Raw genomic sequence first — 21339 nt, forward strand, 5'->3', positions numbered from 1 at the left:
AAGGGCTAAAAAACCCTCTTGGATATTTTTTTTCTCAGCCTCTGGCCCTATGACCGCGCATCATGTCGGCTGAGCCTAATCTGACAGGATGCTAATACATGGTCTAATTAACATAATGTCCACCCATTAGTAGTGCTTAACCTTTGACATATCACACTGACAGGGATAATAGAAGAAGCGGAGAGAAGCACGCGGACGCTCGGGCACTGTGAACTGTATGTTATTTACATATTATGTCCACACTTCACACACATGTGAATGGGAGCGCTCATATCTTTGACTTCCGTCTTCAAATGGAATAGTTCTGTTTTTTTTAAGTGTGGTTGTATGAAGTACTTCTGCATAGTTAGTCCGTCTAAGGGAGATAGCAGTCAGCTCAGTCACTATTATTGCAGTGCAGTGCAGATACAGGTCCTCAAATCAGCAGTGAAAAAATACTTTAGTGAACAATTGAACAGATATTGAATTTTTAAGGTAAGCACTTAAAAATATGGTGAAAAAAATTGGCCCCCTCTGCAACAGTACAATGCTGATTCCCACACACTCCTTAAAGTGAATGGCTGATCGTCATCTCCACTTCAAAAAATACTGAACTATCCCTTTTAAAGTACGCTTTCAGCATACCATGGCCGACGGGAGCACCGGGCGGTCAAGCAATCGTCATTTCAACTCAAGCGAACTACTGTCACCGATTTCATTCACAATGAAGAACCACACCAGACCACTTTCCACAGCCTTGAACCCTGGCTTGCTCCTCAGACACACACACGCACACGCACACAGACACATGTGCGTCCTCGCGCCGGGCTGATCCGTCATGATGTCTCTCCTTCCACCTCATTTCCTCAGACCCCGGCTTCTTTCTAATTGAGGTGGCAGCGAATACAATTATGGTGAGAATCATCCCGGACTGATGTGAGGACGGATTAAACGGGATTAAGGAGATAATCTGTTGACCCTGTGGCCCCCGGCACAGTATGAGGCTGGGAAGGCAATTTGAAGCCGAAAAAGAAGAAGAAGAGATAGAGAGAGGGGGGTGGGGGCTTTAATGAGCAGGCCGACGCAAGCCTCTCTGACCACCGAGAGGCTGTCTCTCTAGTTTGGCGTGCCGCTGAGGGATTACTCACTGGAAGATTCCCCCCCCCCCTTCGCTGCAATATAACCTAACGCCTCAAACATCCGCTTCACTGCCCCACAGACTCCCAACAGCCCCATTGAATGTTAAAATAAAAATCACAGAAGTGCATGCTGCGTGGGAAACAGAGCACTCTTTGTTAAAGGTGCACTATGTAACTTTGGGTGTGTCAGAGAAGTGAATGTTTTCTAAGGTATATTCTCATAACTGAATAAACACACTTTCATCATAGGAAAATGTAATCCCTGCTACACTGTTTTGAAGTTAGAAAACTTCCTGAAAAGTTACTGTTTTACTGTTGTTAACAGCAGCAGGGCCCACCGCTTGGTCTTTCTAGACGTTTGGTTACTCAACACTATTTTATTATGATTCATGACAGAATTATTCAATACTACGAATTACATGGAGAGAAAATATGTTTTGTAAACTAACTGTAGGCTCTGCAAATGTAAACAAATCCCCCTCCTCTGAAACTATATAGTGCACCTTTAATAATACAATGTTTAAGATTGAGGTTCAGATAGGATATATAATGGATAATGGAACTCACCTTATAAATTAATTTTAATTGTCAATTTGGTTTTGTTGGCTCACATCATTGTGCATCATTCTGAATCATTGCTGACCCAATGAATTGGACACTCCAATTTTGAGGAAAACGGTCAGTTCCTGGAAAAAACAACAACTTTAATGGTGACCTCATCTTGCACAAAACCTCTCTCCCATTAATCACAGTCATTTGAGTTGTTGTGTTGTATTGTATTGTTGTAATATTGATTGGTGCAGCTTTACATAAAGCCCCATATATAGTCGGCATTGTAATATATCCTGCCAGACATCACACAGGGTCTTTACGCGTCGCAGTAATACTATCAAACTGATATATGCCATGTGTGACTTGTGGGGGGAAAAAAGGAAAAAAAGATGTGCTGATCAAAAGATAAACAAAATGAGTTGGTTTTATGTGCGTGGCCAGAGGTTATAACTGTAAAAATAAGTCTTTATCCCGTTTGTTTTTAAAGTGTTGCATTATTGATGAGACGATCTAGACATCTTAAATTTCTAATTGGGGTTTTAAATTGACGCCAAAATTGTCCCATAAACCGTGTACACAAAAGTTGTTTTACGGCTCCCGTGTGACCCGAGGCAACTCGACGGACTGTAAAAGTTAATTATGGATGGAGTCAGAACAAAGTTTGCAGTGCCACACACCTATACATAAACAAAGATGCTTGGAATAGACCCTGGCAGTGTGTCATGTCCCTATGTCATGTTAAAGGTGGAGTCAGCTATTCTGGAGAATGCTTGTTGTCAAAATCACTTTTTGTCCAAATCAGTGAATATCTCCTCACAATAGGCTACCTTTCCTTACTCTATGTGCGCTGAAAATAAATAAATAAATGTTAATACACAGATAAGGCTCTGTAAACGGGCATCTTGCTAGCTACGTCGGGCCCACTTATTTTACATACTCTTTGTTTACATTACACAGCCTAGGCTGAATATTAACACCAAATGCTTCTCAGTCCACAAACAATATGTACAGGTAGGGAATTGTGGGGACATTTTCACAGATTTTGACAAAGAAGCACTGACTCCACCTTTAAGATACAGGGCAGGGCATTAGTATGTTCACCATCAGAAAGAAACCGGATGAACTGGAAAGAACATTTTATCAACAGCAGACAATAGTTCAGCCTGACAAAGATCCTCCTCATATTGTCTGTTCTACGTTTTGTTCCTCACACGGTGTGCGTGGGTGCGGGTTATCTTCAAACTGTCGTCCTACAAAGTATTTCAAATTGACTTTAACCATGTGACCTGTCATCCAGCAGAAAGCCTTTTAATTTAATACGTGTGATCCAATTGTTGATCCGTGGCACTCTGGATCAATGGGCTGAGATTAAAAAATGGTGTCAATGGACATTCAATGGGTTTAAGCGACGCCTTTGACATACGCTACCAATCATCTCCGCTTTGCTGTCTAACGGAGCTGTCCAATCAAACAAGAATGGAAGACTTTCCTTCAGAATAAGATTCTCAACCTCTGACACCTGTCTTGTCCTTTTTTAAAGAGGAGTAAGTGCTTAAATGTCCTCGCTGGACAAATTCTTTATGAAACTACAGATTGGATGCTCTAAATTTAGAAGAAAAAAAAACGGTAAATGGTGAACCCTGCCTTAAAAATACTCTGAAACACAAATTTCAGTGTCACACACACACACACTGTAATTTCCTCACTATTTAACTGGAGATACACACATACTTCATATAAAATAAATACGGTCACATTTTCCCCTTTAGGACAAATGCCTAATTGTGTAAAATGATTCATGTAAACCTAATTTGCTGGAGGTTTTTTGCCTTTAAATAAATGTCTTTTTTATTTTTGCCCTCTGGCTTAAGTGCTACTTGTTGGATCATTGAAAAACACATTATGACACGGAGACGAGGGACAAAGTAAGGCAAGTGTAAAGCTTTAATCTAATTTATGAGAAAGTGTGTCCCTGGTGGAAATCTGCCTGCCTCACTTTTTTAAATAATGAAATTCACTTGTACAACTTGCTCTTTTGAGTTTTACAATGATTGTAAATACAAAGACAATTTAAACTTTAAACAGAGAGCACTTTGCTTTAAACACATTTGCGGTATTCCCATGGCAAACGGAAAAGCAGCCACCACCAGCACTTCCCACAAGCATCTGTTGGTACTGTAGCATAACGGCTTTTCGAAAGTACTGTCCAAATACAATTAGCCAAACTATTTGTCATTGATTTATGTGTGCAGGATACCACCGAGCGTGGATAAAAATGTTGAGGGAAACTGAGTCGACTCTGAAATATCAGCAGGCACTTTGCAGGTTCCTGGTAAAAGCCCTATCGGAAAGACACAGCAGGTGTGACTGTGTGTTTACACAAAAGCCCCAGGAGACAATGGTGCATGCCGCCTGTGATTTTTATTACCAAGGGGTTTCAGTGATTCATCTGTCTGCTGTCCACACTGTGTGCTGAGTCAGGAGGCCAAGATGGGTCTGTGTAACGCTGACATTTTTTCCAAGGCCACATTCAATCCCAGCCTTATATACAGTATGATTGCAGCCCATAAAGTGTTAAACAAGCATTACAGTATTTAAGTGGATATTAAAGCTTCCCTACCATTGACGCCTCTGGAAAAATCTGGTCTAAAAAAGTTTGCTGCTGTTGTTCTTTTTCTCCATGTTTTGTGGCTATGGATTTCTATCAGATGTTTTTGAAGCGTTAATTCCCACAAGGAGGGATATTTGTTTTGCAGATGAATCCAAATGGTAGTTTTTGCTTTGTTAGAAAAAGAAACGAGAGAGTAAAAGGTCACGGAGCAGATGTTCAATGCGCAACACTGCAACACACACCATTACACCCACTTGTGAACATTCAGAAACTTATTGTACTTTGTGAATGTTTCAGTTCAGGCTCCATAAAACGGCATTGCTGAGGTGGACAGTCTGTGCCTGGATGACCATCTGGAGGTCCCTTGTCACAGTAAGACTTTGGATTTATCCGAGTGGACACTTTGGACTGTTCACTATATACACTTTATTTTAAAGGTCACATATTATGCTAAATGCACTTTTTAAATGTGTTCTAACATATCAATGGGTCCACGGTGTGCCTAGAGACTGCCAAAATATTTAAAAAAATAACAATCTCTCCTTTTCTCACTCTCCCCCTTTCTGAAACCCCCACCCCTCCCCCCCAATATACTCCAGTCAGAATTCTCCTCGTTTCTGACCTCAAAAACTGGAAAGCCAGATGCTTCCACTGTGCAGCCCACACCCCTATTTCTTATTGGTCCACGGCCCTGACAGACAGAGGGCGAGGCGTATCTGGCTTCGCTTCCGGACAGGGGGCGGGGGGAGCTCAAAGATTGTATATTTACGAGAGGAGCTGCAGCTCTTTTTAAAAAATAGGCCATTATGAGATTAGCTGAACATCAGCATAGTACAATAAATTATCTGAAAGTTTTTTTCAGCAAACAATTAAAGAAAAACGTATTAGGGACCACTAAGACCATATAATATGGTGTATTATAGAACAGAAAAGTGTATAATATGGGAGCTTTAAGCATGTGTAATTTTTCCGAATTAACAATGTTCCAGTAGCTCTGCTCAAAAACGTTCAAGCACCACATTAATCATTCTTTTCTTCTGTTGAATATAAAGTGTGTTTTGTGTTTGAGAAGTTGTCGAGGCGAGTATTTTATTTAATGTTTTATACTTCTGTATCACGGCCTCAGTTATTTCCATGTAACCTTACAGTGCATAGTGTTACATATTTTCGAGGGAGCGATATGAGCCTTCCACTCTTTACTTTTGAGGATTTTATTTCATCATTTCAGGAGAATTTATAATATGTTTTGAAGACATAAACCAAGCCAGTAAGGTTTCCCCTCTGCTTCATAATAGTGACAATACTGTTCCAGAAGAAGGAATCGCATTATGAGATATATATATATATATATATATATATATATATATATATTATATATATATACTGTGTATATATATATATATATATATATATATATATATATATATATATAATATATCACTAGTATATTTGTTTTACTTTGACGCCATTGTTTCATGGAAGAACACAAACATATTGTGAAAAGACGAGTCACGTCTCCAAACAGAATAAAGTATGATAATATAGAAATCCGTTTACACTAATTTCTGGAGCAAACCCACTAGCGCAAATTTTGAATACATCCTTTGATTGCTTATCTAGCCCAAACATTTTGCTTGCCTTAAACTGGGCCACATTCATAATGTTTGCAATTATTAAATAGTCTTCGAAAATTCAGCATATGTAAATGCACTCCTTTGTTGAGGATACTGCCTTTATTTAGTAGTGGAAGCAGTACTCAGATCCTGTACTTAGGAATATAACAATGTAAAGATACTCAATAACAGTACATCAGCAAACAATTCTTGAAGTCATACCTTAAAGAACGATAAGAACTTTTATTTTTTTACAACCTATACTGTTTGGCAGGTTAAAACAGATGTTTAAAGCCTAAGCTTTATTTGTATGTAAAATCAAAAGTAAAAACTCACTGTGTTGGCATCAAACACTGCATTTTGCCACAGTGTTTTGAAAACCAAGAGTGCGTCCTCCTCCTCCTCGTTGTCCTGACACTGCAACTTGTTTAAGAGTTACAAAGAGCGTAACAATGAATTGTCTGTGCATTTGACTCCCAGGGCTAGTAGGCTCAGACAACTCTTCAATACAGCTATTTAACTTGGTTGCTAGGACAACAGGCTGGCCCAGGTGACAGCGGTGATGACACGGAGCAATCGGCGACAGATTGACTTATACATCTGCCACAAAGTTCCTCTGCTGCTGCAAAACACTTAAGTCTATTTTCCCCCCTCCCGCACAAAAGAAAGCCGCATTATGCAATATTTTGCAACAGTGAAGTGGCACGTCCATACACTGGCACGCTTGTCTGTGAAATTGCCTGTGCCTTTTAAATACAGTTGGGCATGCCCCTGACAGTAGTTATTATGTTACTATGCATTTAAAGCAAGTGGAACGGGTGCCTTTTGAAGAATATGTAATGATGGAAATCATAGGTTATTGCTGAAATGTGTACACATTAAAATCTCAAGGACAGTGGACATGCTCTGTGTCTTGACTAGCTAGTATTAATGTAATTTGAACATTTTCATGATGGCATGAATGCAAGCCATTTGCCATGAATGTTGCAGTGTAAGTGCTGTATAAAGACATGTCCCTTAAGCTGGGGTAGAGGATTTGGGGAGAAAATGGCAGTTGGGATAGAGATTCAAATCCAAATACCTCAACCGCTCCACTTGTTCTCTTTGGTCCCTCCCCTATGGTCCCTCCATGACACGCTCTACACCAACAAAGTTGTGCCAAAGTGAATGGACGGTCCCAACAGCCAATAAGAACAGAGAATCGGAGCCTCGCTCTGATTGGTCAAAGTGTATAGCTCATGTTAATTTGACCAATCAGAAATCACATACCCCAGCTTTAACTATAAATCTATCAACAAACAGTTAATCCTAAAAACGTACTAATAGATGACCGTTGAAGACCGGTAAGGGAATGTACATGAAGTTTTATTTTGCGCCTTTACCATCCTGTTAAAGGGCAGGTAGTCAGTCTATATAACCGCACAGAGGAAAACAACTTTTTTCTATTTCGCCCGGTGAAGGAGCCACGCTGTGAAAACAATTAACAACATAATAAAACATAAATGAGCTCCCCCAAGGCCATCAGGGGGGTGGGGGGCTTATTGTCCCAGTAAAAAGAACAGATGTGGAATTCTCGCCTGTGCTTGCTCTGAAAAACAAAAATATACTTTGATTAATTTTCTTTATACAATGATCCCAGCCGCCCCGAATGTCATGCTGACTGGACCGGCATTCGAAGCTTTTAGTAAACGACAGCTTGCTCCTGATTGGTGCGCTGGGGACCGGTGCTGCTCCAATCACAGTCATGGGAGCGAGAGGTGGAGCCTCTAAACCTCAAAAAAAGCAAAATAAAATCAAAGGGCTAAAAATCTATACTCAAAATTCAAAGGTGACACAAGACAAGGTTAGAGATGAATTACCCAATAATCCATATGGCTGCATGTACAGTTGCAGCCTGTTTGGAGAGCTAGAAAAAAATACAAAGCTGCTTTCCAACCCGGCCTCACTGTTGCTCTCTCTCCTATTTTCACACCATCCCAGTTTCCAGTTAGATAGTTTGACACAAATTGCACTGTAACGAAATCCTATGGCGAGCCCAACAACTCCCCTCTAGGTGGCTATTAGGCAGGTTGTGACTTTTTTTTCACCCTTATCTGCCGTCCGTTACCTTTATTGCTCTGTCTGTCGGGCCGGCCGGCTACTATGGGGAATAACAGCCACAGAGAACCTTTTGACACGTGTCTGTTAGGAGCCACTGCAAAATGGGTCAAGACATGGGGCCAGAAAAAAATGGTCTGCCTTGAAATGAAACCCGGAGAGAGCGATATGGATTGAGTTACATCCAGCAATCAAATGTAATGTGACCTCAGACATTGTTAGAGAATGATGCTGACTAGGCATGGGACGATAATCGGTTTCAAGGTATACCCAGGTAGGAAAAAGTCAAGGTTTCAATACCGCCATTTTTTCTGTCATATCGTTCTAAGGTACTAGACGTTCTATATATTAATATATAAGTGTATATATGTCCTTACGTTATTTAGTTGCTGTTTTTTTTTTTTTTTTTTTTTTTTTGTCTTTTGTGAAATGTTTCATGCCAATTTGTATGCATTTTTGTGTGAATGCTTGTTTTGTTTTTTTGTGGAAAAAAACCCAATAAATAAATGAAAGAAAAAAAATAGGTGTATATATATTCAGAATATTCCTGCATCATAACCACTTTTACTAGAAGAGAAAAATGAGAAAGTGAGCATGTCTCTGAAAACCTTGTTGAGCACTTGAGGACTGCTTTTTTATTTCAATTTTGTTTATAATAATTTCATTTTCATTATCATACAAGGTTAATCATGTTCAGAATATTCTACACAGTATGTTTTATAAAGAATAAACAGATTGTGTTCAGGCGCCAAAACAATTTATTTTTGTTTTTTTACCCAGACATTTCAAGACAACACATTTGAGAGCTGTAATGGCAATACCGTGATACCGTGGTATTTTTGCTTAAGGTTACCATACCGTCAGAATATCATACAGGCCCATGCCTAATTCTGACCAAATCTGGAGGGATGATCTGGAGGTTTTCTGCTCTCAAATTGACATGTTTGGTTTGGCTTTCCCATCTCAAAACACATGAATAGACCCACTCTCCAATTTTCCAGCGCACGTCACCATAATTCACTCTGCAGTGGACTACACAGATTTCAATAACCTTCACTTCATTTGCTTTTCAAGACTGAGATCTCTTTTTTTGACTCAAGGTGAGGGCACTGCCTTTACCAATCCAAGTGCACTTTAGGATTTGGTAAAAAAAACTCTTTTCATTATGTTGTGCTGATAAATTCAAATTCAAGCCCAATATTCACTCTCTTTTAGCCCGTTTCTTGGTCCAACTGTGCAGGGAAAATACATTAGAGTTTTCAGCTGAAAGAAAAGCTGCCTGTGTATATGAGTGGTGATTGGTGAAACTGAAACAAAATAGAAAATATGTTAAATTTGAAGATTGTTAACCAAATAACAAACTTAAGGTTGCTTAGAACTCCATCTGTGGTAACAAATGACTGTTTTTGTCATTAAGTGACAACTTTCAAATTTAATTTATATTAAAATATTGATGAATACAGTAGGGAATCATGCTGCTATGGTTTAAAGATGCACTTCTGATTTGGATACTAGACTTATGAATGAATGCTAGAAATTTGAAATAAAGATGCTACAGTGATGAACACATTTGGCTGCTGCAATTAATCATCAAATATCATACTTTGATGGGACTATGTGAATCTGTCACATTACATTCACCCTCTGAATGAGGGCGCTCTGATTAAAGGCCCTGGTTTTAAACTCGGGACACCTGTCAAATTTAGGAAAGGAAGCTGCATTTTGAAATCGGTGCCTCGGGCTAGCTGCTGACCATTAACAAGCTTGTTTGCATGGAGAGCATTAATTTGAAGGAAATGGCGTGCAAAAGTTTGCGCAGTCAAGAGTTAGATCCATTATTCACATGGGCGCTACTATTTTCTTATTTTGATTTGGACTGTGGTGGTGCATTCACAGGGCCCCATCGATGGAAGGGAGCCCCAAACATTGATACATGGTACACTCCTGCTCATACTGTATATTCAACTGGCCTTGTGTTCCAAATCACATACTTTTTCTTATTTTCACTTTACTGCATACTAAAGCATGCTGCTTTCCATACTGTAAAATGCAATTGGATTTAGTAGGGCATCTGGGTATTTTTGGCATATTGCTTTTGACATGCATGTATTGGGACATCCTAAATCTTTTCCAGACATACTAAATAGTATGGGAGTATGGGTATTCAAATGCAGGGATATCCATACCCTGGGACTTTATGTTTAAATGCCTTTTCCAACATGTTTGACATCATCCAATAAAGTCAAGACAACTTAAACATATTTGTCTTGACTTTCCTCCCCCTTGTCTGCTTGTCATCCACAGCTAGTTTTGGATAGAGGAGAGATGCTGTGTGTGTGCTGTGGTGGCGGCGGTGGGGTCCCGAGCGCAGAGCAGGCTGCCTGTGAACGAGCACTGAACGGGAGCGCGCGCATTGGAAGGGAAGCGAACGAAGGAGCTAAAGGCACACCAGTCGCCAGCGGAGCCCAATAGACGGCGGATGAACGGAGTCGAGCGTGTTTCGTCAGCCCTTGGTCGATTTATACAGCAGCCCGAAAGCAGCGCGCGGCGGCTCCTAACCTGCCCCAACATGATGCTCACACTAGCCCATCTCCTCGGGGTGCTCGTCTGCGGCAGCCAAGGTAAGCAGGAGGAAGACGCGCACGAGTGGGTGAAAACACCTCGAGCTTTGCTGACTTTGTGGACAAGTTGGATAGTGTGTGTTGTTTGCCCATCGTGATCTGCAGCGGCCAGAGAGAGAGAGAGAGGGAGTTGAGGGAGAGGGAGATATAGAGAGAGAGGTGTGTGTGTGTGTGTGTGTGTGTGTGTGTGTGAGAGAGAGAGAGTGAGGGGTGGATTGTTTAACTGGACGTTATTTTGTAGTTGGGGCACGTCTTGCAGGGGGGCAGAATGCCTACTTACTGAAAAGGGGGATTATGATGGGGTCCGTTTTAAGGGTGGGTGAGCTGTGTTCAGATGTACACGCTGTAGGTAATCCCCGGATAAAAACCCTTATCTCTATCAATTGACATGGCTTATACCTTCGATGTTTTTTTGTTTGGTTAAATGCTCATTATTAAATATTTAGGTGCAGCCTTTTGGGTGCTGCGTTGTTAAGGTGAATGGATCTTATTTGCTGGTTTGATCGTTAAAAGGTCTCCTAACTCAAACTGTCATCATACTTATGGTCTGGCTATACGGAGACATTTAATTCAGTTACACATTATGAATCGTGTCTGTTCAGACCACCGCCTCTCTTCTTTGCTCCAACTCCCCGGTCCTCTATCTCTTGCTGGAGACAGACACACGCAGTAGATCGAAGATAGCACGGTGGAGCGTCTTCCATCAGTGTTTGCATCTCTTGCGCAGGCTGCTGTACATGATATTGGCATGACGCGTTCATACAGTCTGAAAAATGCTTGACAAAGTTTGGACAATATTAACTGCATATGTGTGACAGCTGCAGCAGAGTGACTCTCGCACCTGATGTGGCGGGGCGATAATTGTCTCTGTGCGCGCACCCCATGCGTGTGATTGTGAAGAATGAAGGTGTTACTAGCACTGCTAGACACATACTGATTGTGTAGTAGGCGTTCAAATAGTCAAATCTTTTCTTGTGTATGTTTCTTAACTGTCCTGGGTTGCGAGGCGCGTCCCCGTGTCACTGCACGCCGAGCCCCGCGTTCACTGCGGGAAAAAAACTTCTGTAGCTTCAGATTGACTAATAATCTATTACTCGAAGCGGAAAGGATTTACTTGCAGGATGATACTTATTTAGCGTTTATATCCTTCAGTACCAATGTGCATCTATGGCAGGTCTCTGTATTCCAGTGCAACAAGTTAATTTGCATTGAGGATTAGAGAAGGGTTATTTCGTCCCCTCGGCGACATTTTCTCCACTTGTTAAAAACAAACAGAATGTCTCAAGAAAAAAAAGAGTTGTTGGTTGGACATTTTTTGCAGTGTGGTCACACTGGGTTCCTAGCGCACAACGGCAGGTGGGGGTAGAGCGCTGCAAAGTGGTGCCAACAGTAGAGCCATAAGCCACTGGTCGTAAAAGCATGTTGCATCTCATTCAGTCGGTCCTTTGGGGGTAGTGGCTTTAAAAATGTGTGTGTGTGGGGAGGGGTGGGGGGGGGGGGGGGGGAGGAGGTTTCAAAGGGCCCCTTTGCAAAAGTGCAGAATCATATATACATATTTATTATACATCAGTATGCCAAACATAACCACAGTTTTTGCCAGTGTAGAAATGACTATGAATTTTAATAACAGTTATTGCCAATGTATGATTTTGACACTTGCCCAAAAGGATGTTGCATGTCATATCGATTACATTTCTTGACAGAACTTAGCCTAATTTGAGTCAGAAGGGTTTGATGTGTGTTTGTTTTGGTGGTTTATGCCATGAAAACAACAGCAGACCCTCAATATAAAGATTCCACGCAGTGAGATGCACCATGGCCCACCTCAACATGTTAACAGGACAGGACAGCATTTATAGGGCTGGAGGAAGACGAGGATGCTCTGCAGTCAGAATAAAAGTGAATTATATTTCCATTTTTTATTATTACAGATTTCATCCCCTCCTGAGGTGGAACAGAGGATACAATAGGCTATGTTGTTCATTAGCCTTAACCGGAATATTCATTGCTTGGTTACTTCCCCCTTTTGTTGCAGTAGTATTACATCACCCTATACCATCCAATTTCCATTCTTATTGTGCTTTTTCGAGGGTAGCATAGTATAGTCCACACAAATTGAGCCATTGGACAGAACCTGCTACTATGTATAATAAGTCAAAAGGGGGCATGAGTAGGATGCTCAATCTTCCATGTCTTTTATCTCTGGGAGGACTTAGAGCAGACACTAAACCATGAGTAAAGGTGATGGAAGAACCAGAAAGAGGCTTCCACCAATTCTTAATGACAGCCAGGGTTTCTTTTTTTTTTTTTTTTTGACAGGAGTCTACACCATCTCTGTCTGATCTTTCCCCCTCTGGCTCCAGTAGGGAAAACATTTGCTTTTTGAAGTCCCAGCTCACCGTCTATACAGTCTACCCTAGCGTTTTGAGTATGCATCCTTAGACGTTTTATGTATTTGGCTTCATTACTAATGCTTAGTACAATGAATTATATGCTTGCTTGGGCTCACTCAGGACTAGCCGATGTGATGTTAAGTGGCGTAATTCAGATATTTCGGTGTATCTCTTGGGGAAAATGTCAGAAGGCTGAAGGGGGGTTTTAAAAGATTTATGCCCTTGCGCTTAAGTGTCTCTCATTGCACCCTGAGCCCCGGCTTAAGCATGTGTTTTGAGCTTTCGCTTATGTATGCTGTCGTCCCTGGTTTATGTACGTGATGACACAAGGGAGTCTAAAATGCAGTGACACACACACACACACACACACACACACACACACACACACAAAGGCTCACTGACTGTACTCAGCCTCAAACTATACAAAATTCATGGGCAGGTAAATATTTGAAGGTGCACATTTTTCTCTTTTTTCCCGAAATCCTCAATACTACTCTTGAATGAAGAAATATATTTTTCTTTTATTTACAAAATCTTTACCTCCGAAGTTTCTCCTTTCCTATATCTCCTGACATGCTGAAAGCCTGACGCAAGAAAACAAGGCAGCACACAATTCCTTGTACCTTGCAGCAACACCGACTTCCGCAAACTCCCTATTAAAGACGTGCAAAGCTGCTGTTCACAGAAGAAATGGCCTGTGTCCTGGGTTCTTTGCAAAAGGTGAAAGTGATTGCATTATTTGATTAATAGACTCGGACGGTGAGCATACATATAGAGAGCCACTGTGTATATGAATATGGAATCGCCCCCTCGAGGCAGCCGCGTATGATAAATCAATTTAAGGAACGACTGGAGTCAGCAGGCCCTCTCTGGATTGTACAAAGGGCAATCTCAGTGTTATGGATATGCTATTTATTTGCCTGCGAGCTTTTTGATTTCTTGTGTGTTGCCCTTTTTTTGGCACTGGACCCAGCGAGTCCCCGGCCTTGGCATTCAGATTTGTAATCTGCATATTGAGACGGGAAGAGAGTGTTAAATTCTACACCTGGATGCATTAGTAAAAAAAGACATTGCCAAGTGTCTCTGCTGCAAGGTTGTTTGTGCTGCTTGCTGAATGAAATGGTGGAAGTAAGAAAGGAAAAGGAATGCTGTCGTTTTTGAGATATGACAACCCCTACCTGCGTATGTTCCTGTCCATTTCCAAAGACCGTTAGTGCTATTCAAGTGTTAAAGAGAAGGCTGTGTGACCAGAAGAAGTTGGCCCCAAAAGCCTGGTTTTCACAAAGTAATTCCTCCATTTTCCTCCTAAATAACCTTATCATCTACAACCATAGGTGGATTACTGAACAGGGTCTACCAAGCACCAGCCCAGGGGCCAACGGAAATTAAAAGTCATCTCTCATGCGGTGCCTTGACAGGGCAGAATTGCCGTGTTTCGAGGTAGTTTTTTGGAAGTCTCTCCGTTACAAACTGTACAGTCATCAGCACACAACTCAGTAAACAGGATTAGTGTCAGGGATTAAGATAAATGTGTGGCTAATACATTCATGTTTTTCCTGAAGGCTTGTTGTCTTGAAATGACACATTTTTGGCCTTTTAAAGAACTAAGGCAGTGGCACAGGTACTGAGAAAAGAGTTGACATTCCAACATTTGGTATTTGATATTGAGAAACCTTTGGTTATTTGCAATTCTTTGAAGAGAGAAAGAGTAGTCTGGGTTCTTTCTGTAGGAAGAGTATTGCCTCCCTCGCTCATTAAATGCTATACCCTGAATCCCAGAAAGGGGAAAATTGAGTGGGATGGAGTGAGCCGCGTGAGAAGATTTAAACAAGAGGGTGGAAGAAAGGGAGCTACTAGATATTGTTTAAAAATTCATTCAATTGGAGTGAATCTGATTGCATCTGGTTAAATTGCATTGCCAGCGATCGAATCAAGCTCCGCGGAGTTACACTGCCGCCAAAATTAATAAAATTGTAATTGAATCCTGTCGAGATGGAATGAAATTAGGCCAGAGAGTGACGCGAGTGGAGGAGGCAGCTGCTGCATGTTGCCGTGGTGGTGTGCTCCTCCGGGTTTCTCTCTACTGTGTTTTTTAACATGATCTTGGTGCTTGGTGCTATAGCCAAGCAGGAGAACCCCCCCCCCTCTGGCTAATGCTTATGGGTGTCCTGCCAGTCTAACTAGCAGGCTAATGGGTGACAACAAAAATCGGTGGGCACACACTGGCTTACCGACAGATGGATGGAGGGGAAGTGGATGTGGGGTCTTTCTCTCTCACTCTCTCCTGTTGCTCACTTTCTGTAGATGCACACTCTATCTTTCTCTCTCTTTCTCACACACACCAACACACACGCACACGCACACACACACACACACACACACACACACACACACACACACACACACACACTTCACAGTCCTCTCACGGGACCCTGCACTGCTGTTCTGGAGGCTTACTTTTGGGTTTTGGCCACCAGAAGACATGATTAAATGAAGAACAGAGGATCAGAGAGATGGCAGCAGAAGCGTCAGAACCAGTCCAAGTTTGCACTGTGCCGTTTTTGAGTGACCCACTTTAAAACGTATTAATAACTATACAGATCTCCTTGGGGCTTTTCTCGCAGACGTTAATCATACGCAAAATCTATCTTGCCGAATTTTGCCAGTTGGCAGTACGGTGACATCACCCATAGGATTCTTGGCCATATTGGCAGAACAGAAATAACATTTTGAAATTCCAGCTTCTTTGAATTGAACGTAATTTTCCCCCCAGCAGGATTAGTTGATAAAGTGTGATATTGCTGTTTCTGTTAGAAGTGGGGTATGGAACAGATTCATAGGTGCTATCAGTTGAAATAAACTGTGGACTCTGATATTAATGTGGGAGCTCGCTGAAAAAGGTATGGAACATGCTGTGGCTGCTATATAGAGTATTTTCAGATGTGCTTTTTGGTAGACATATTCTGGTGTTTTTCATAACTACTTCAAAGTACTGATTGTTATTTGCTGATAGCTCAGATGAAGTGTGAATTCACTGAATCAGAAACATGTTTGTGTATCCTGTTCCTCTCAGATAAATAGGCTTTACTAATGTTACTTATTTCTGTCCATTTCCTACACATCTTGTAGACTTTACAGCACTGCCAATCAATTCCAAAGCATACTGTGTTGAAGGATTTTAATGATTCTTCCTTTACCTACGTCACCAAATGAATATATTTGCCTGGTCTTCCAAACGTTTTAAACACTGGGGATTGAAGAGCAAACAGTCATTTGTAGTGAAAGAGGCTAGAATGGTCACAAGCTTGGAGTATGGCTTTTGGTGAATAATTGGCTGGCTAAGTTGGGATGGATGGTGAGTCGGTACAGACAGTGCTATGGTGAGTGGCTGCACGGCAGACGCACGCCGCCAACTCATAAAAAGCTCTTTACCAGTCACCATCATTAAAAGGACTTTTTCATGGAAGCGGACTGATGCACTGCAGCAGGTCAAGTCAAGTGGAGCGGTGCCAACACACTGACGGATGAAATTTGAATTCAGAAAGCAATGAGATGGACAGACACGGATGACAGAAAAGAGGGGGGACGGATGACAGATTTGCACATAGGTGAATGTGTGCTAACGTTGAGACACAGTCACAAGTAGAAGCATAATGAACAGAAGCCAGCTATTGACAGCAAGAAAAACAATATTTTTCAACCTCTTTTCCTGCTGGATGTGGGTCTTGACTATGGACCATTAGTTAGTGGCAGTCCACAGAGGCAGCCGGATGTCTGTATGGTCCATCACAGTGATTGGGTAAAGGGACTAATGCTAATTGTAGCCGTTCTGGCTGGCAGGCACTAATGAGGGAGTGGTGCAGGCTTTTGGACACTCCTATCAATGTGATGAGACATGAGTCTCGAAATGGCCTTTATTAGGCAATCTGGAATGTGTGTGTGTGTGTGTGTGTGCTGTTGAGTGAAAACCTTAATATGCTGTGAAAAGCAACTGCATGTGAGAAGAAATTGAAGAAGTTTAATAGTTCCGGGTATTGGACATCAATACTTATTTCATACCGTAGTAAGTACAAGGCATTAAACGTCCGATGAGTTATGGATCTTTTTTATTTATTTTAATATATTATTTTATAAATTATATTTGAAAGGTCTCTGGTTGCACCCAAACTGTGGATGCAGCGTTAATGGTCACCATATTACACCCAAGGCCACCAGTACTTACTTGTTTAAAGCATTGGTTATAACATAAAACCAGTGAAAAAATAAACTCGGCTCTAAAATCAAGTGATTTAAGCTTGGAACTATGCTGTAGAAGTTAACTGAATGCGGTGAAACAGTCCGTTTGTTGGCTGGCATCCACTGCTGTGGGGCTGTGTGCTTTGCATCTGCTGGCTTTTGCAATCTGAGTTTCCCTTTGGGCTCTCAGTATTACATTATCTTCTGTTGCATTGTGTTGTACTACAGTATCTATCATATGTCCCTGTATCCATTCATGCATCCATCCATCCATCCATGCAGACACTGGTCCCTTGGCTTGTCATTGCTGCTGGTTAATTAAGCCAAATGGTGATTGATGACTCTCAAGTGAATAGCGTGTAGCGGCATTGCTGACCCGCCAACATTGATCAACCGAGCTGCCAATCACACCTCACAAAGGACTCTGTAAAAATGCAGGTTGGGACAAAGTTTGCAATCTTGAAGCCACATCCTTTAACAACCCCCCTCCCCCTCCCCCCCCCGCCCCCCCATTCCCACTGCTACTTCCAAGTAGTAATATGATATCCGGTTGTCCAGTGTCCATGTGGGATTGTTTTTCTTTCGTTGCTAGGAAATGATGCAGAGACCAATCTTGATAAGGGGGATAAGTCTTCTCAGATTTCTTGCATTGTGGCCAATATCCCTTGTTTATGGGGAGGCAGTATATGATGGGAAATAGATGAGAGAGAGAGAGGCAGGCAGGAGGGGGAGGAGGGGACACTTGAGACGCGGTCGTGGTGCAGCAGAATAGCTCGCAGTGACTGAGGCCAAACAGTCTCTGCTCTACTGATTGCCTCTCCATGCCAGACAATCTTCAAACAGAATCTCCTAATGCAATGTGGGCCCCGGCTTTATTTTTTGTTTCTATCTCTTTCTCGTTTGACTCCTGTCTTCCACTCTTTTTTTTCTTCTCTTTCATGTCTTTCTCTTTTCATGCTCTTGCTCTGTTTTCCTCCCACACGAGTCTCCGCACCGGCGTCTGTCGGAGGAAGATATCCTGTTCTTGCCCTATACGTGGGAAGCGTTTCAAGCAGCACCCCGATGCTTAATGTTATTTTGCTTTGGGAAAGCTAATGATGTTTGTTGTTGTGATGCTCAATACAGTTAATAACACCTATGGATTTTATGTTACTTTGACTCTACGCAGAGAGCAAGAGTTGCGGACGGGAATGTTCAAAGATAGCCGTTTCAAGGTTGATCTTTCGAGCGTGTTATTATCTTTTCAAAGTCGTGCAATAATCGTTTGTAAGCAACTCAAAAAGGGGTGCACCAGGCCTATGGTAGGCGTGGTTTTTAATTACTTGCACAACTTTTTTTTACCATAATTCCTAGCTAGTCCTACTCCTGGAATTGTTGTCTCCCTGCCCACCCATCGTATAGTTCCCAAGGACATGTTGCCTCCATGGGAATACACAAAAAATAAATCTGTAATTAGAAAAAGTGTCTTGTGTTTACTCAGACCGCATGTTTACTGACGTGCTGGCTGCTGGCACTCCAGGTGAAATAAGTTTTCTCTCGTGTTAGTCCCAGTCCTTCTATGCCTTTGAATCAGTGGGTCCCTCATGAGACACCCATTATACAGTATATATACACTTACCGGCCACTTTATTAGGTACAGCGGTTCATCTTCTTCTTAACACATATAACTAATCAGCCAATCACATGTCAGCAACTCAATGCATTTAGGCATGTAGACCTGGACGGGACAACCTATTGAGGTTGAAACCGAGCAACAGAATGGGGAAGAAAGGGGTTTTAAGTGACTTTGAACATGGCAATGTTGAGGGTGCCAGGAGGGCTGGTATGAGTATTTCAGAAACTGCTGATCTTCTGGGATTTTCACTCTTAACCATCTCTAGGGTTTACAGAGAATGGTCAGAAAATTAAAAAATATCCAGTGAGCGGCTTTTGTGTGGACGTAAAATGCCTTGTTGAAGTCAGAGGTCAGTGGAGGATGGGCATACTGGTTCGAGATGATAGAAAGGCAACAGTAACTCAAATAACCACTCGTTACAACCAGGGTATGCAGAATACCATCTCTGAACGCAAAACACGACCAATCTTGAAGCAGATGGGCTACAGCAACAGAAGACCCCACCGGGTGCCACTCCTGTCAGCTAAAAACTGGAAAATGAGGCTACAATTCTCACAGGATCACCAATATTGGACAATAGAAGATTGAAAAATCATGCCTGGTCTGATGAGTCTCGATTTCATTTGTGACATTCAGATGGCAGGTTTGGAATTTGGCGTAAACAACATGAAAATATGAATCCATCCTGCCGTGCACCATCAACCACGCCATGTTCAAAGTCACCTAAACCCCCTTTCTTCCCCATTCTGATGCTCGGTTTGACTTCAGTCATTGTCTTGACCACGTCTAAATGCCTAAATGCATTAAATTGCTGCCATGCGATTGGCTGATTAGCTTTTTTTTTTTTAAATAATCCATTGAACAGGTGTAATAAAGTGGCCGGTGATTGTATATATTTTTGGATATACTTCACTGTCCCACCCACTAAACCTTGTTTTTCTTTATCAGTTCAGTTAACAAATGAAATGCTCATCATAGTGTTCTGCATACTGACTTCCTGCATTAGTCTCAAAACATAGAACTCGTCAAGCCCACGTATAACTGTTGTTTTTCTTCTCTAATTGGACTAATTCATGTTGTTTGTGCATATTTAAAGGTTATACAAGTTAAAGAGGAAGATGCTGGAGGAAGTAAACAGGAGAGATTTGGCCATCCTTTTATCTGAATGTAATGTGCTTCAGGGCTTGAGTCTTAAGAGAGCCTTGTGATCTTTCATGAGCTTTTCACTTATGCCTGTTGTAGCCAGCAGGTTGTTGTAGATAGAGCCTGAGTGTAATGGGCATAGCGACCAGAAAAACAAATCTGGGCATCACAGGGAAAACAAAGACTGTTGAATATGTGATGTACTGTGTGTCATATGCTAGTCAAAACTCCCAATTATGGCAAGCATTCACAGCAGGTTTTCAGCTCCTGAAAACTTGTTCGCCCTGATATTGTTGTTATTGTGGGTCTACTTCAACAAGACTTTGTAACAGGTTCCAGATTAGATTTCTTCCCGGAGCATGCTTAGTTGTAGGGAACATTGGAGTGTGTTCCAGCTAGCTAAAGCCCTGTATATTGCTCCAGGAACCAAGATTACTTTTATTTCACGCTGCTTTTCATCCATCCTTTGGTGGTAGTCTGGAGTGGGTAGACCTAAAGAAATGATAGATCGTCCTGGCACTCGAAAAAATAAAATAAAAAAATAATAGAATTGCGGACGTGAAGATAACATTGCAATGGAGTTCCTCAGTCAATAAGCAACAAGAAAATGTTGCTGGAAGCTTCGAAAAAAAAAGTCGAAAGTCTGTAGAGCAAGGGCTGTGGTAGGCAGCTCTCTCTCTCCCCAAGGAGGCAGCCTGAGACACAAATTAATAGAGCGCTCTCCCTCCACATGATCTGGGACTTTCATTTGGAACCGTCACGCTACATAAAGCCCCCACTGAAACGAGGAGTTCACCAAGGTTCCCCCCTTTCCGCTTCCCCAAGAGTCCCCGAATAACTTGTGTGATTGTAACACTCGGCCCGCTGCCCACCCACACCTATGCAATTCCATCTTTGACACTCCTGGGCAAGGCTTTGCTCATGCTCACCCCGGTTCAATTTTCGACAATAGATTGCTTCCTTTTTTTTTTTACTTTTCAAAGTTTGTCATATATATATATATATATATATATATATATATATATATATATATATATATATAGAGTATATGTATATACAGTGTATACTGTTGCCCCTATGGTTTGAGAGATCTCAATAAAGCATGTATGTATGAAATACCGCAACAATGTGTCACCATGTGATGTAATATTTGTCATGTTAAAAGTGGACAAAATAGCCAAGAGACAGCTAAGAATGATTAAAAATTAAAAGAAAACATAGGAAATAGTTTTACTTTCATCTCGCTGCCCTGATTAATTGGACTGCAAGTTTTTAAGCGCCTCTTAACAATTCATTTTTTTTTACAACACTTATTTGACAACAGCGTGAAATTCTTAGTG

At 41.5% G+C, this 21339-nt stretch overlaps 1 protein-coding gene across 1 annotated transcript in view; it reads left to right on the forward strand.

The window, feature by feature from the left end:
• Nucleotides 1-10530: 10530 nt before the first annotated feature.
• LOC307269835 (neural cell adhesion molecule 2-like) overlaps nt 10531-21339 on the forward strand; it is a gene marked incomplete at its 3' end in the record, with an annotated part of 237982 nt that continues 227173 nt past the window's right edge. Inside the window, exon 1 of the mRNA XM_080052915.1 lies at nt 10531-10612. Coding sequence (XP_079909041.1) covers nt 10561-10612 — 52 coding nt within the window. The 5' untranslated portion in view covers nt 10531-10560. The remainder of the gene's footprint in view (nt 10613-21339) is intronic.

This window comes from Ammodytes marinus, assembly GCF_949987685.1.
Source record: "Ammodytes marinus genome assembly, chromosome: 24".
NCBI classification, from domain to species: Eukaryota; Metazoa; Chordata; class Actinopteri; order Uranoscopiformes; family Ammodytidae; genus Ammodytes; species Ammodytes marinus.